General features: G+C 44.7%; 1 protein-coding gene across 1 annotated transcript in view; it reads left to right on the top strand.

The window, feature by feature from the left end:
• The window catches only part of VPS53 (VPS53 subunit of GARP complex), a 125,671-nt gene that overhangs the window by 90,167 nt on the left and 21,997 nt on the right, over nucleotides 1–13,507 (top strand). The window contains exons 16-17 of the mRNA XM_030861888.2: nucleotides 134–216; nucleotides 1,186–1,264. Coding sequence (XP_030717748.1) covers nucleotides 134–216; nucleotides 1,186–1,264 — 162 coding nt within the window. The remainder of the gene's footprint in view (nucleotides 1–133; nucleotides 217–1,185; nucleotides 1,265–13,507) is intronic.

A 13,507-nucleotide genomic window follows, 5' to 3' on the forward strand; every position in this document is an offset into this window, starting at 1 on the left:
ATTAAATGAGTCCATACACGAAAAGTGCCTGGAATTATACTGGAATCCTCACACTCAGTAAATGTTAAGTATTGTTACGTTGCTCCTTCCGATAAGCATTAAGTATGTCGTTCTCTCTGTTACTCTCTAACAGCTGGAAGAGAAACTCAAGGAGAAGGTCGACATAAGTCTGACTGAACGAATCAATCTGACTGGAGAAATGGACACATTCAGCACGTATGTACTCGCGCGCCTGCTCGAGGCCCGAATTCCCCCTTCACGGAGCAGCGTGTCTCAGGCCGTCAGCGTAGGTTACTACAGAACCTGAGAAGTTTCCAGGGCCTTCTGTTGGATCAGGATTATTTTCTCCACCAGCCACCAAGGAGTCTTAGAAGTTGGTGCAGCTGCCCCCCATCCCGCCTCCTCAAATACAATCATTTTTAGCTTATGGGGGCTTTATTGTTGCCCTGTCTGGAATAACAAGAGAAAAGAAATCCCCCCTTGGCCATCCCTGCAGGAAGGTCAGGTCCAGGGCCTCCTATCTGACCCGCTAAATCTACAGAGAGCCAGCCCCACCTCCAGTGTTTCAAGGGTATAAAGGGTGAGCAGCCTGATTTTAGCCACTGGGGGGCGGGGGAGGGCAAGTGTATTTGGGGTGGAAGAGTGTCTGTCCAAGGAGTTCAGCCTGTAAAGCCTTCTTGAAACAGTTATTGCCCTGGTGCTACCTGGCAGGATTTTGTCCTGGTCGTTAAATGAGATTTGGGAAAGCCAAGCTTCTGCTTTCACATCAGCCACTTACTGAGGAAAAGTCCAAATTCTCTTCTTAGGTCATTTTCTCTCAACTTCTCCCCCACCCCCGCAAGATCTGATTTAAACATTTTAGGTAAACGGGTCCTTTTGGAGGAGGTAGCAAAGAGGAATTCTGGGTGTAGCAACTGGGGAGACGAGCCGTGGAATCTGGTGTCCTGACTGAGTAGGAACACATCCGAGTGAGACCAGGACACACAGCAAGAAGGAGGGCGGAGCCAAAACACTCCTCCTTGTCATTCATTCCTTTCTGAAATGAAACTCAAGTTTTTCTGAGGAAATGGTGCATCTAAGTTTTACACAGGTGCCTGAAACATTTGGAAGGGGCTGTGTCGGTCAGTCGTTCGTTCACAGTTCACTTTTGTAAGCTGTGCCCACAGTAGTGTGTTTGATTTGCAGTGTCATCTCCAGCAGCATTCAGCTGTTGGTTCAGGATCTCGATGCTGCCTGTGACCCCGCCCTGACAGCCATGAGCAAGGTAAGCTTTTAGGAAGTGCTTCTTCCTGAATGTCCAAGAGTGACCCCAGGTGGTTTCTCCCTGCCCTGCCTGTAGCTCCTGCAGGCTCTTCAGTGCTTAAAGCACCAGTTGGGAGGAGAACGGAGCCCTCCAGGAGTTTGCTAAAGCACTCAATTGATCTTGCACCTGAAGTCAATTGCCTGTCCTTTGAGAATGAGACGGGGAGCAGGTGTGTTTCCTAAGTTTGAAGGAGAGTTTGCTTTTTTTTTTTAAATCGTTTTTATTTATTTATTTATTTTTGGCTGCGTTGGGCCTTCGTTGCTGTGCGCGGGCTTTCTTCAGTTGCGGCGAACGGGGGCTACTCTTCGTTGCAGTGCACAGGCTTCTCATTGCAGTGGCTTCTCTTGTCGCGGAGCACGGGCTCTAGGCGCACGGGCTTCAGTTGTGGCACGAGGGCTCAGTAGTTGTGGCTCAGGGGCTCAGTAGTTGTGGCTCACGGGCTCTAGATCACAGGCTCAGTAGTTGAAGCTCACGGGCTTAGTTGTTCCGCAGCATGTGGGATCTTCCTCGACCAGGGCTCGAACCTGTGTCCCCTGCATTGGCAGGCGGATTCTTAACCACTGCTCCACCAGGGAAGTCCGTGAGGTTGCCTTTGATCAGCATCTGACACGTGCCGAAAACCCTTCGTGTGGCGGCAGTCACTTCAGACTCATTTTCATTCCTGCCCACTGAGAAGTTTTTCCGACTCTCTCTGCGCTCTCGTGAGGTGCAGGATCATTTGATCAGGTTGCGGACCCTGGTTTTCTAATATCGTGGTGGCCCGTCAGTCAGCCCTCAGTCCGCAGGCCCCTCCTTTGGCGCTTATCACGTGCAGCTTCATGTTGCTCTTTGGCTTTTACATGCCTGTGTCTTTTCTTCCTAAAAGAAAATCAGTTCCTTAAGTTCATGGACCACATAGAATAGAGAAGACTCATACTTGTTGATTAATTAAGTTGGAAATAGGCAATTCTTCATTGATTTCTAAGCCAAATAACACGAAGTTGCCCACTCTTTGAACCTTCTAGAGCAGGGGTCGGCAGACTACAGCCAGTGAGCCAAATCTGGTCTGCTGCCAGATAAAGTTTTATTGGAACACAGCCACGCTCATTCATTTATATATTATCTATGGCTGCTTTTGTGCTACAACGGCAGAATTAAGTAGTTGCAACTGAGACTAGATGACTCGCAAAGCCTAAGATATAAACAGTCTGGCCCTTTACAGAAAAAGTTTGCCAATGCCTATTCTAGAATCGTAGACTCTTGGAACATTCTTACAAATTCTAGAGAAAGAACTTCTCTGGGGCATACTGACCAGTAGCAGAGTAGAACACTGGCTTCGGAATCAGACAGACTTAACTCTCCTCGTTTTTCCTTTGGGCGTGTTAAGCAAGTAACAACCTCTCTGGGCCCAAGTTACCTCATCAGTATGTGAAATGCCAGGATCTGCCTTCTGAGGAGAGTGACTGGTCTGGTGCCAATAACCGTTAGTCCTCTTTCCCCCTTGTCAGGAGTGGCCGTGCCACAAGGTTGTGTAAACACACATTTGCTGTGAATTTGGCTTTGTAGTAGATTGTAAATATTTAACAAAACTAGGGCTAAGACCAAAACGTAAGCTTCGGAGTTTTATGGCGCTCAGTGGGGAGTCCTGAGTAGCTGATGTCACAGAGTTTCCATTCAAAAGGCCCTTCCTTCCACCAATCAGATATGGATGTGTATTTCCAGCATCCAAGTGTTTACAAGCAGAATACTCCAAGCAGGCACAGGGAGACTCACTCATTTTCTGAAAGGAACGTGACTCTGAAGATTGGTTTTGTGGGTTCTGATTATCCCCTCGCTGCTGGGGAACACTCCCTACATCCTGAACATGATCTGTTCCGGCTGCCATCTCTCCTGCATTGCCACACACTTACGATTGGAATGCAGCTGGCGAAAGAATTTTTACATTTACCAAAGGAAGAGTGGATTTTTTTTTCAGTAAAATAACAGTTGTAGGGGGTTTAACACTCCAGGTGTTGCTTATATGAACTGTCAGTTCATTAGGTGGATTTCCCTCAAACTGCCCCCACCACCCATCTCTCCACCATACCCACACCAGCAAACACTAACAGAGACCATACCTCCAGAATCTTTTGTTTACATCATAGGAAAACCACAGATGTGGGAAGGCAGCAGCTGGGAGGCCGTTACTCTTTGTCTGAGTCTTCTGGAGTTCTAGCAAAATGAAATCCATGTGATGAAAATGACCAGATATAAACAAGCCAAGTGGTCACAAACTGATTAAACAAATACCCTCTGTTATTTGTGCCTGCCTTCTGTTCTGTGTAGTTTCTTCTAGGATTTTTTAAAACTTTTGTTTTGTGATAATGCTTATTCCTGTCTGTGATTCCGTCATTTTTGCTGCTAGTTGAACAGTTCATTTCAGACTCTACCCAGCACGGTGCTGGGAGTCCCAAGGCTGGGAAAGATGTGGACCTTATTCCAAGGTGCTTAGATTCCAGAAAGTGTGGGGTAAGAGATGTGTGAGATGAGGGGGGTTAAGGTATGAGGAAATCAGTACCAGAAGTACAGAATACACCCTTCTCAAAGGAGGAGAGTTCAGGACTTCCCTGGCAGTCTGGTGGTTAGGACTCCGAGCTTCCACTGCAGGGTTCGATCCCTGGTTGGGCAACTAAGATCCCACATGTTGCGCTCGCACGCCCGTGCAGCGTGGCCAAAACAAAGCAAAACAAACAGACGAAAAAAGAGGAGGGTTCACATCCAGGTGGGGAAGCAAAGAAAGCCTTCTTAAGGAAGTAGCATTTGAAACAGACCACCAAGGATGGCAAAGTTTTGAAGAGATTTGTGATTAGGAGGGCATTCTGAGCTGAGTGACAACATGAACACAGGTTTATAAAGTTAGGAAAGCTCCGCACCTTGTCAGCATTGCCAGTCTCCTTACACATCTTTGGAATTCCACAGAGCACTCTGGGTGTGCTTGTACCTACGTAGTCAAGGCTGGAAACAGGGCTGCCCTTGAGGAGCTTATATTCTGGTGGGGCAAAAACTTAGAATAATTGATGCTGTAAATAACTATTTTATAAATGGTGAGAAAATGAGCATTGGGCTCGCCAAAGTGGAGCGGTGTTGTCAGATGATTCTGAGTTGAGGGAAGGAGGCTTCTTTGGCAAGATGGATTGAGCCAAGAAACTGAGTTATGTCATCCTCCTGCGAGGAGACCTCCTTCTCATTGAAGGCACCCCATGATCTCCTTGGTTAGCATACTGGGCTTTTATGATTTGTCCCTTCACTACCTTGTTGGTTCTGCCACTCCTGTGTGTATAACTATACTCCAGCCTCTGAGCCACTTTTCTTTCTCTGAATGCATTACTTTTTTTGTGGCTTCCACACCTTTTCTCATTCTGTTCTTTCTGCCTAGAATTCTCTTCCCACCCTTGTCTGCCCAATTAGCTCACCCTTTAAAATCCAGTTCAAATGTCTGCCTGCTTTTAGAAAATTGAGGTATAATTCACATACAATAAAATTCATCCTTTTAAAATGTATAATTCGGTGGAACCACTACCACCGTCTAATTCCAGGACATCTTCATCACATGAAAAAGAAACCCCATACTCGTTAGCAGTCACTCCCCATTTCCCTGACAGTCACTAATCTACTTTCTGTCTCTAGGGATTTGCCTGTTATGGACATTTCACATAAATAGAATCAAACACTATGTGGCTTTTTGTGACTGGATTTCTCCACTTAGCCTAATGTTTTCAATGTTCATCTATGGGGTAGCACGTATCAGTACTTCACTCCTTTCTATGGCTGAATAATACTCCCTTGTATATGGTTAAACCACATTTGGTTTATTCACTGATCAGTCAATGGACATTTGGATTGAGTCCACTTTTTAACTCTTATGAGTAATGCTATGAATATTCATGTACATGTTTCTGTGTGAATATGTTTTCAATTCTCTTGTATACATACCTAGGAGTAGAACTGCTGGGTCATCTGGTAGCTCTACGTGTAACGTTTGAGGAGCTGCCAAACTGTTTTCCACAGCAGCTGCACCATTTTACATTCCTACCAGCAATGAGTGAAGGTTCTCATTTTTCTATATCAACACTCATCAACACTTTAAAAGAAAAATTATAGCCATTCTAGTGGGTGTGAAGTGGTATCTCATTGTGGTTTCAACTTGTATTTGCAGTTCCCTGATGACTAACACGTTGAGCAGCTTCTCATGTGCTTATTGGACATCTGTATATCTTCTTTGAAAAAATGTCAGTTCAACTCCTTTGCCCATTTTAAAATTGGGTTGTCTTTCTATTGTTGAGTTGTGAAAGTTCTTTTTATAGTCTGGATACTAGACTCCTTGTCAGATACATGAATTGCAGATATTTTCTCCTTTTCCGTGTGTTGTCTTTTTACTTTCTTGATCATGTGCATTGAAGCACTAAAGTTTTAAATTTTGATGAAGTTCAATTTTTGTATTTTTTCTTCTGGTGCTTGTGCTTTTGGTGTTACACCTATGATACCATTACCTAATCCGAAATTATGAAGATTTACACCTATATTTTCTTCTAAGTATTTTATAGTTTTAGCTCTTACATTTAGGCCTTCAATCCATTTTGAGTTAATTTTTGTATATGGTGTGAAGTAAGGATTCAGTTTCATTCCTTTGCATGTAGATGTCCAACTGTCCCAGTACCATTTGTTGAAAAGACTATTTATTCTTTACCCATTGGGTGGTCTTGAGACTCTTGTCAAAAATCAGTTGACCATAAGTACATGGGTTTATTTCTGGACTCTCAATTCTATTCCATTGATCTGTATGTCTTTCCTCATGCCAGTACCACACTGTTCTGATTATTATAGATTTGTAGTAAGCTTTAAAATCAGGAAGTATGCGTCTTCCAATTTTGTTCTTTTTCAAGATTGTTTTGGCTATTTTGAGTCTTTTCCAATGTCACCATTTTTTGTCTCATCCAGAGTGTTTTCCTCCCTCAAGACACCACGGCACCTATACTAACTCTCTACTTTGTTGTACAATTATTTTTATATCTGTGTCCCACCCCCGTTAAGCTTTGAACAACTCATGGGCTGTGTCTTACTCATTTTTTGATCTCCACAGCACAGCACAGTTCTTGTTTAACTGTAGTACTCCGTGAATGACTTTGAAAGTAAAAAAGACAGGAAGAACAAAAGTTTGTAGACACCCATTTGACCAAAGAATGGTGACAAAGTAAGACATAGGTAGTAACTCTCCTGAACAGATTTAGCTGGGTAGAGCTGGTAGACATAGGTTAGGAAACTTGGGCATCTTTATTGGAAACGGCAGGATTGTAGACTCCCGGAAGCCTCCAGGCGCATCCAGGTGCTGTTGAGGATGACGTGATGCTCCTGGATGGTACTTAATAGCAGGGCTTCTTTCTTCAACAAGTAGCATCCTGGAGCTGATTGAAGAAAAGTCAGAAATAGGAAATGCCCACATCTAGCTATTAGCTTCCCAGCTGTGGGCAAGAGCCCTGCTGCTGGAAAAGGAGAGGAGAACACAGAGGGGCAAAGTTTGGTAGAAAATCCACAGGAATGTCTTTAAACAGGCCAGGCCCACAAGGAGGGAGGGGAATATGAGGAGAGTTTAGTGGTTTCTCTGAAACTGTAACCTAGAGATTACAGTAGTGTTGATGATAAGTTATGTCAAAATTACCTTTCAGACCACTTTCCCCTCCCATATTGCATTATTCTCTTAGATGAGCTCTGTGAGATGATAGTAAGTTGTTATCTTCCGAGCGCTTACCAGGAATCAGCACCCAAAGGCATTATCTCATTTAATTCTGACAAATATGTAAGGTACCTGTGTTAGTTCCTTCTCTCTTTCACAGATAAGGGAACTGAAACTCAGAGAAGTTAGGTGGCTTGTCAGATCTCTTAGATAACATGTGGCAGAGCCAGGGCTCCGGTCTCCCCTCTGTGCAGGATTGTACCACACCGCACTTACAGAGTAAGAGTTAGTGTTTTTGGCACACGTGGAAACTGAGGCAAAAATGAGCGTAAGCAACTTGTCTAAAAGCGCGGAAATGATGACAGTGTGTGCCCGGTACTGCTGGGTTCACACGAGTGTGCATTCACGCTCACTTTGACTATGAGCTCTTCAAGCACTTACAAGCATCCTGTTAGATATTGGTCTTCAGCATTTCTCAATCTGACACTGACTTTCCTGCAGGGGAGAAATCGGGTTGAGCAGCCAACCCAAGTAGTGCAGTCTGCTCTGCACGTTTCTCCCTAAAACTGATGAATTGTCCTTCTGGGGTGTGTGTTGCTTGGTTTTCTTTTTCATAAAAAAAGCCATATAGGTTTATAACAGCGAAGCCAAGAATAAAACCAAGTCTCCTGATTCTTGAAAAGGAAGTTGTTTGGAGTGCTTTGGTGGAAATGTGAAGAGTTTTGTCTTTTAAATGTAAATTCTGTGAATTCTTAGGAATTAGTATGTCTGCTTATGGCCTTTTGTAGGATTTTTTTTTTTAACAAGTAGGATTAAAAAAAAAAAAATCTGTGGCTTCCTTAAAAGGTCCTGTGGTGCTCTCCTCACTCTGTCCTTTTCCCTAGGGCTGCTCACATCACTAGATTTAAAGAATCTAAGTCTCTGTCCAAAATCAAACAAACTTAACTTTTTGCCCATTAATGGTAGTTTTAAGAAAAAAAAAAAAAAAACCCAAATTAAATTTCCTTACAGTCTGGCATGTAATTTCTATTAGGTTTCAAGATCATGAACATGTACTAATTTAGGAGGCCGCCTTACTATCCCCCAAAGACATTTCGAAATAGCTAGAACAGTCCTCAAATCTGTTCTCATTTCCCTCTGTCATTAAAATGTAGATCTGTTTCAGGAGGCCCACAGAGCTCCATGGTTAAGAAATCCTCAATTTCATGTACCACCTATAATCACAGCACATCTTTCTTTCTTCGTAAAAGAGATTTTTTTTTCATTATGACCAAAACAAATTACCTTCATTACAGAAAATTACAGATTTTTAAAAAGAAGAAAATTTGGGCTTCCCTGGGGGCGCAGTGGTTGAGGGTCCGCCTGCCGATGCAGGGGACACGGGTTCGTGCCCCGGTCCGGGAGGATCCCACATGCCGCGGAGCAGCTGGACCCGTGAGCCATGGCCACTGAGCCTGCGCGTCCGGAGCCTGTGCTCCGCAATGGGAGAGGCCACAACAGTGAGAGGCCCGCGTACCACAAAAAAAAAGAAGAAGAAAATTTAAATCACCCATAATTCTGATTAATAGACATATTTCATTCTTTCTATGCATATACTTTTAAATAAGTTTATACTTTAGTTACTGTGTAACCTGTTTTTCTCATTTAGCAGGTTTTAATAGTTTTCTGTGTCGTTTGATCTAGAGCTATGATATTTTTAGTGATTGCATAGTATTCCATAGTACAGAGTATTTACTGTTAAAATCATAACAATAGTTAACATTTACCATGGAATTAATACATGCCAGGTACTATGTTATGAGCATTCGCTGTGCTGTCTTTCAGTAACTGTATAGATTATACACATTATCATCATCCCAATTCTATGTCTGAGAAGACTGAGGCACAGAGAGTTTGGTCACTTGCCCAAGTCACTCACTTAGCAAGTTACACAGACAGTATTAGAACTCATCACTGGTGACTCCAGATTCCTTCATCCTAAGTACTATCATCTATTGCCCTTGAAATGTAAGTGATCATTTCACTTTTGATGGATTTTTGGCTATTTCCAATTTTTCACATTTATAAACAGTATGACAGTGGACAAGTTCGTGTGTGTGTATGTTTTCTGAGCCTTCATAATTATTAACTTCAGATTAACTGCTGTGAAATTGCAGAGATCTAAAGCTATGTAAAATGCTAAGATTTTTTGATAGATATTTTAAATTTGCCTTTAAGAAAGGTTATATGGGGGGCTCCCCTGGTGGCGCAGTGGTTGAGAGTCCGCCTGCCGATGCAGGGGACATGGGTTCGTGCCCCGGTCCAGGAGGGTCCCACATGCCGCGGAGCGGCTAGGCCCGTGAGCCATGGCCGCTGAGGCTGTGCGTCCGGAGCCTGTGCTCTGCAATGGGAGAGGCCACAGCAGTGAGAGGCCCGCGTACCGCAAAAAAAAAAAAAAAAAAAGAAAGAAAGATTATACGGGGACTTCCGTGGTGGTGCAGCGGTTAAGAATCCGTCTGCCAATGCAGGGGACACGGGTTTGAGCCCTGGTCTGGGAAGATCCCACCTGCCGTGGAGCAACTAAGCCTGTGCACCACAACTACTGTGCCTGCACTCTAGAGCCCGCGAGCCACAACTACTGAGCCCACGTGCCACAACTGCTGAGCCCGTGTGCCACAACTACTGAAGCCCGTGTGCCTACAGCCTGTGCTCCGAAACAAAGAGAAGCCACCGCAATGAGAAGGCCGCGCACTGCAACGAAAAGTAGCCCCCCCTCGCTGCAACCAGAGAAAGCCCGCGTGCAGCAAGGAAGACCTAATGCAGCCAAAAATAAAAATAAATAAATTTATTTAAAAAAAAAAGAAAAGTTATACAAATTCACCTTCCCATTGGCCCAGCAATGAATGGGAAAAAAAATCTACACCTATATCATCTTCTTTTAATATTTATTTATTTTGTTATTTTGGCTGCTCCGGGTCTTAGTTGTGGCACGTGGGATCTTTTTTGCGGCATGCGAACTCTTAGTTGCGGCATGCATGTGGGGTCTAGTTCCCCTATCAGGGATCAAACCCGGGCCCCCTGCATTGGGAGCATGCAGTCTTACCCACTGGACCACCAGGGAAGTCCCTATATCTATATATCTTCTTAGAGCCTTTTTTGCTCCACTTTCTATCCTGGGTCTTCTTGGTTTTCCTCCTGGAGTTAAGGAATGTGTATCCCTGAGCAAAGAGGTGAGGAGAGTCATCCTTTCCTCCCCCTCTGCACCACCATCACCACCACTACATCATCTACTGTGGACAAGCTCATTCTGTACGTAGATTTTGCTTGCCCCCCAGATCCCTCAGCGAATTTCAAGTTCATTTCAGGTGGTAACACTTCTTTTGGAAAGCAACGTGGTAAAGTGGAAAGAACATGGATTTTGGAGTTAGTCAGACCAATATCTAGATCTCAACCATTCGGACTTACCAGTTATGCTTCATTAGACCAGCCCCTTATTGTCCGCAAGCCTGTCTTATCATCTATAAAGCAGGGGTAAGAATACCTTCTTCGCTGCATAATCATAAGCAGTAGGTTCACAGGAAAATGTCAGTCATCGTGCTTGGTGCACAGTAGGTGCTCGATAGATGTTCCCTCCTCTTTTTTATTTCCCCCACAGTTCTTGGTTCAGTGCTGTACATGGGGAGGGTGCCTAGAAACATAGCACACGCTTGTTCTATGAGTAAAAGTAGCCCCGACAGACATGAGAGTGTGCGCGTGTGCATGTGTGCATGCCTGGGGCCAGTGGCCCAGCAGCCTAAACTGTAGCATTAGACTGATTACCTGCTGTGTTCCCAGACTCCACATATCTGAATCCGTGCTCTGTACAGCTCTACTCCCATGATCAAGATGAGTACTTGGGAAGTTGAATTCTCACTTAAGGAAAATCAGTTTCTTAGGAGACCCCTTTGTAAGTTTTACACAGCTGTGGAGAAACACAAGTTCCATAGTAAACTAGTGTGGAGCCCTGTCCTCTGATCAGTGGATGGGTCAGAATTCTCTGCTCCTGTGGGTTCTCGGCAGGAAGAATGAGCATCTCCCTGACGCTCCCTGTGAGGTGCAGCCACACACTCCTCCCCAGGTGGCAGAAACCACGGGCGCTGGCGACGCCCCGGGCCTCACAACCTCTCCCTCAGGCCAAGTGTGGGGTCCTACAGGCTCTGGCATTGTCCTCTTGATCCTTTCCTTGCTTGCTGTTTCTGTCACTCCTACATCTTAGTTACCGCTTCTTTTGCAAACTGTTTTTCTTGTTTATATAGCACCAGTGGTATTCAACCCCACCCCACCTTCTAAACAAGAAGTGCAGAAGGAAAAACTTGAAGTATGGAGGGGTAAATTTCAAAGGTCAGATGCAAAGTTCATCTGAAAAAGTTGGAGTCTTACTTCGACTGATGGCTTTTCAGGATGTTTGTTCTTCCAGTGCAAGCTACTGTTTGTGTCCCTTTTTGAAAGAGAACTTTGCTTGATCCCTGTGTATTTCGTTAGCTTCTCCGTGAGAAACTAGGCTCCCCTTGAACTAGGGCCAGTTGAGTGCTTTGTTCTTTGTTTTCTTTGTTTTAAATCATTTGTTAACAAGTGTCTAGGAAGTGGCCTCGTATAGTGCTTGGGCTGTAGATGGACCTGCGCTGCCTCCCCTCTGCTGTTGACTAGCTGTGTGACTTTGGGCAGGTGACCTCTCCTCTTTGAGCTTTTTGAGTCTCCTTGTCAATAAGACCGCTGTGAGGAAGATGACGTCTGAATAGTAATGAGATGATGTTTGCAAAGTGCCAGGCCAAGCAGCCTGCACACGGTAGGCCCTGATGTAGGTATATTGGGTCATTCGAGTTACAGCCCAAACCCTAAGTCATTGGGATGGGTGATGGCAAAGCATCCGTCCTAGGCAGTGGCTGGACAGCATCACCGCTGACGATATTTTGTTCATTTTTTAGAAAATAGTCCGAGCAATGTCAACTTTCATTGTTTTCCAGTACTTTAAATTCTTTTCTTACTTCATAAAGCTGACTTAAATTTAAACTTGCGAATCTACTTGACTTTTGCCAATACTTCCTTTAACTTGACCGGTGGAGTCCTAACTGGCTTAAGTATTAAGGCAAATCCAGTCTTTTCACACCGATTCCCAATGTGGGCACGTATTGAGGTGGCCAGTGGTGATCAAGAGGAGATAGCTCTCCAGCGGGAACTTGAACTCTCACGCCACACACTCCGTCTTGCCCCGGAGCTGCTTTGAAACCGATGGCAGGACATGTCACCACCTCCCTCTGTGGTTGTCTTCTGTCGATGGAGAACCGTTGTGCGTAGATAATTGTTTATGAACTTTTTGAGCTGTTGAAACCTAAACTGCTGCCGACTTGGAAAACAGTGGTCATTACTATGGACGAGCTTTGCGTCGGGTGGAGGGGTGGTGCGTCCCACTCTCTACCCAGTTGACTGTGCCGTCCTGGGGCCTGCTGCTCCGGAGCCGCTGCCGAGCTGGGAGCGGAAGATGAAGCGTAGGTGCTAACAGCACCTGCCAATTCTGGCCTCAACCCTGTGCGCTCATTTAAAACCCCCTAGGATGTTCCTTGTTTGGATGAGTCACATCTCTAAAATCAGATGGAAGAGAAGCCTCTTGAATAAAATAGAAGAAAAAGAGGAAAACATTACACATAGCCAAAGAATTAGAATATAAAGTCAGTTCATATTAGACTTTTCTACCATCTCTCCATTCTTCATTTTTATTTTTTTTCCCAGTAAGAGAATTAGAGACCCTTTTCTTTCTGGAGCCTCACTGTGAAAGCTTGCGTAAGACTTCATGTGCCTGGGCCTTGGTTTTCTTATCTGTAAAATGAAGACAGAGGTGCCTTCCTGCTTTGCCATGGTTCTGTCCTTGCACAGACTGAAAGCTTTCAGGATATAAATATCTGCTGACTTGAAGAAACATTCGGATAAAACATAGAGTCATTTGAGCTTCCCAGGAGCTGGGGGATCATCCACGTACAATATGATTCTTTCAAACAAGTTCTCTCAGGATTGAATTTTTCCTTTCCCCAAGAGCTCTATAAAAATAGTATTTTCTTGCCAGAGACATCAAGGCCTCAGAACTACTGCCCTCGTTCTGTGAACGTGTTACATGGTTTGTGTTTGGCTTAGGGTCTTTTTATCAGACAGCCCGGCTCTGTTCTGAGAGGCTGACTCAGCAGAGCCCCAGCGCGGGGCAGGCTGGGAGCTGGTAAGACCTCCCTTCTCCCATGTGTATCCGAGGCGGAAGCAGTATCACACCACTGCTTCTTCCTCCCTTTTACTGTACATGCTTTCAGAGCATTTTCCCTAGTTCTCCTCAGGTTGTGAGAACTTAAGCCCAGCAGGTCTCTCGTGTTTGTTCATGGCCTGGTCAGGGGTCACACAGGGCTTCTCAGTGATGCCCATCTCCCCCACACCTGCCATCTACACAGTCCCTGCCCCATTCCCCATGGCACTGTCTTAATCTCTGACCTGCCCCTCGTGTTTGCCAGAGATCCTCT

Source organism: Globicephala melas, chromosome 20, assembly GCF_963455315.2.
Source record: "Globicephala melas chromosome 20, mGloMel1.2, whole genome shotgun sequence".
NCBI classification, from domain to species: Eukaryota; Metazoa; Chordata; class Mammalia; order Artiodactyla; family Delphinidae; genus Globicephala; species Globicephala melas.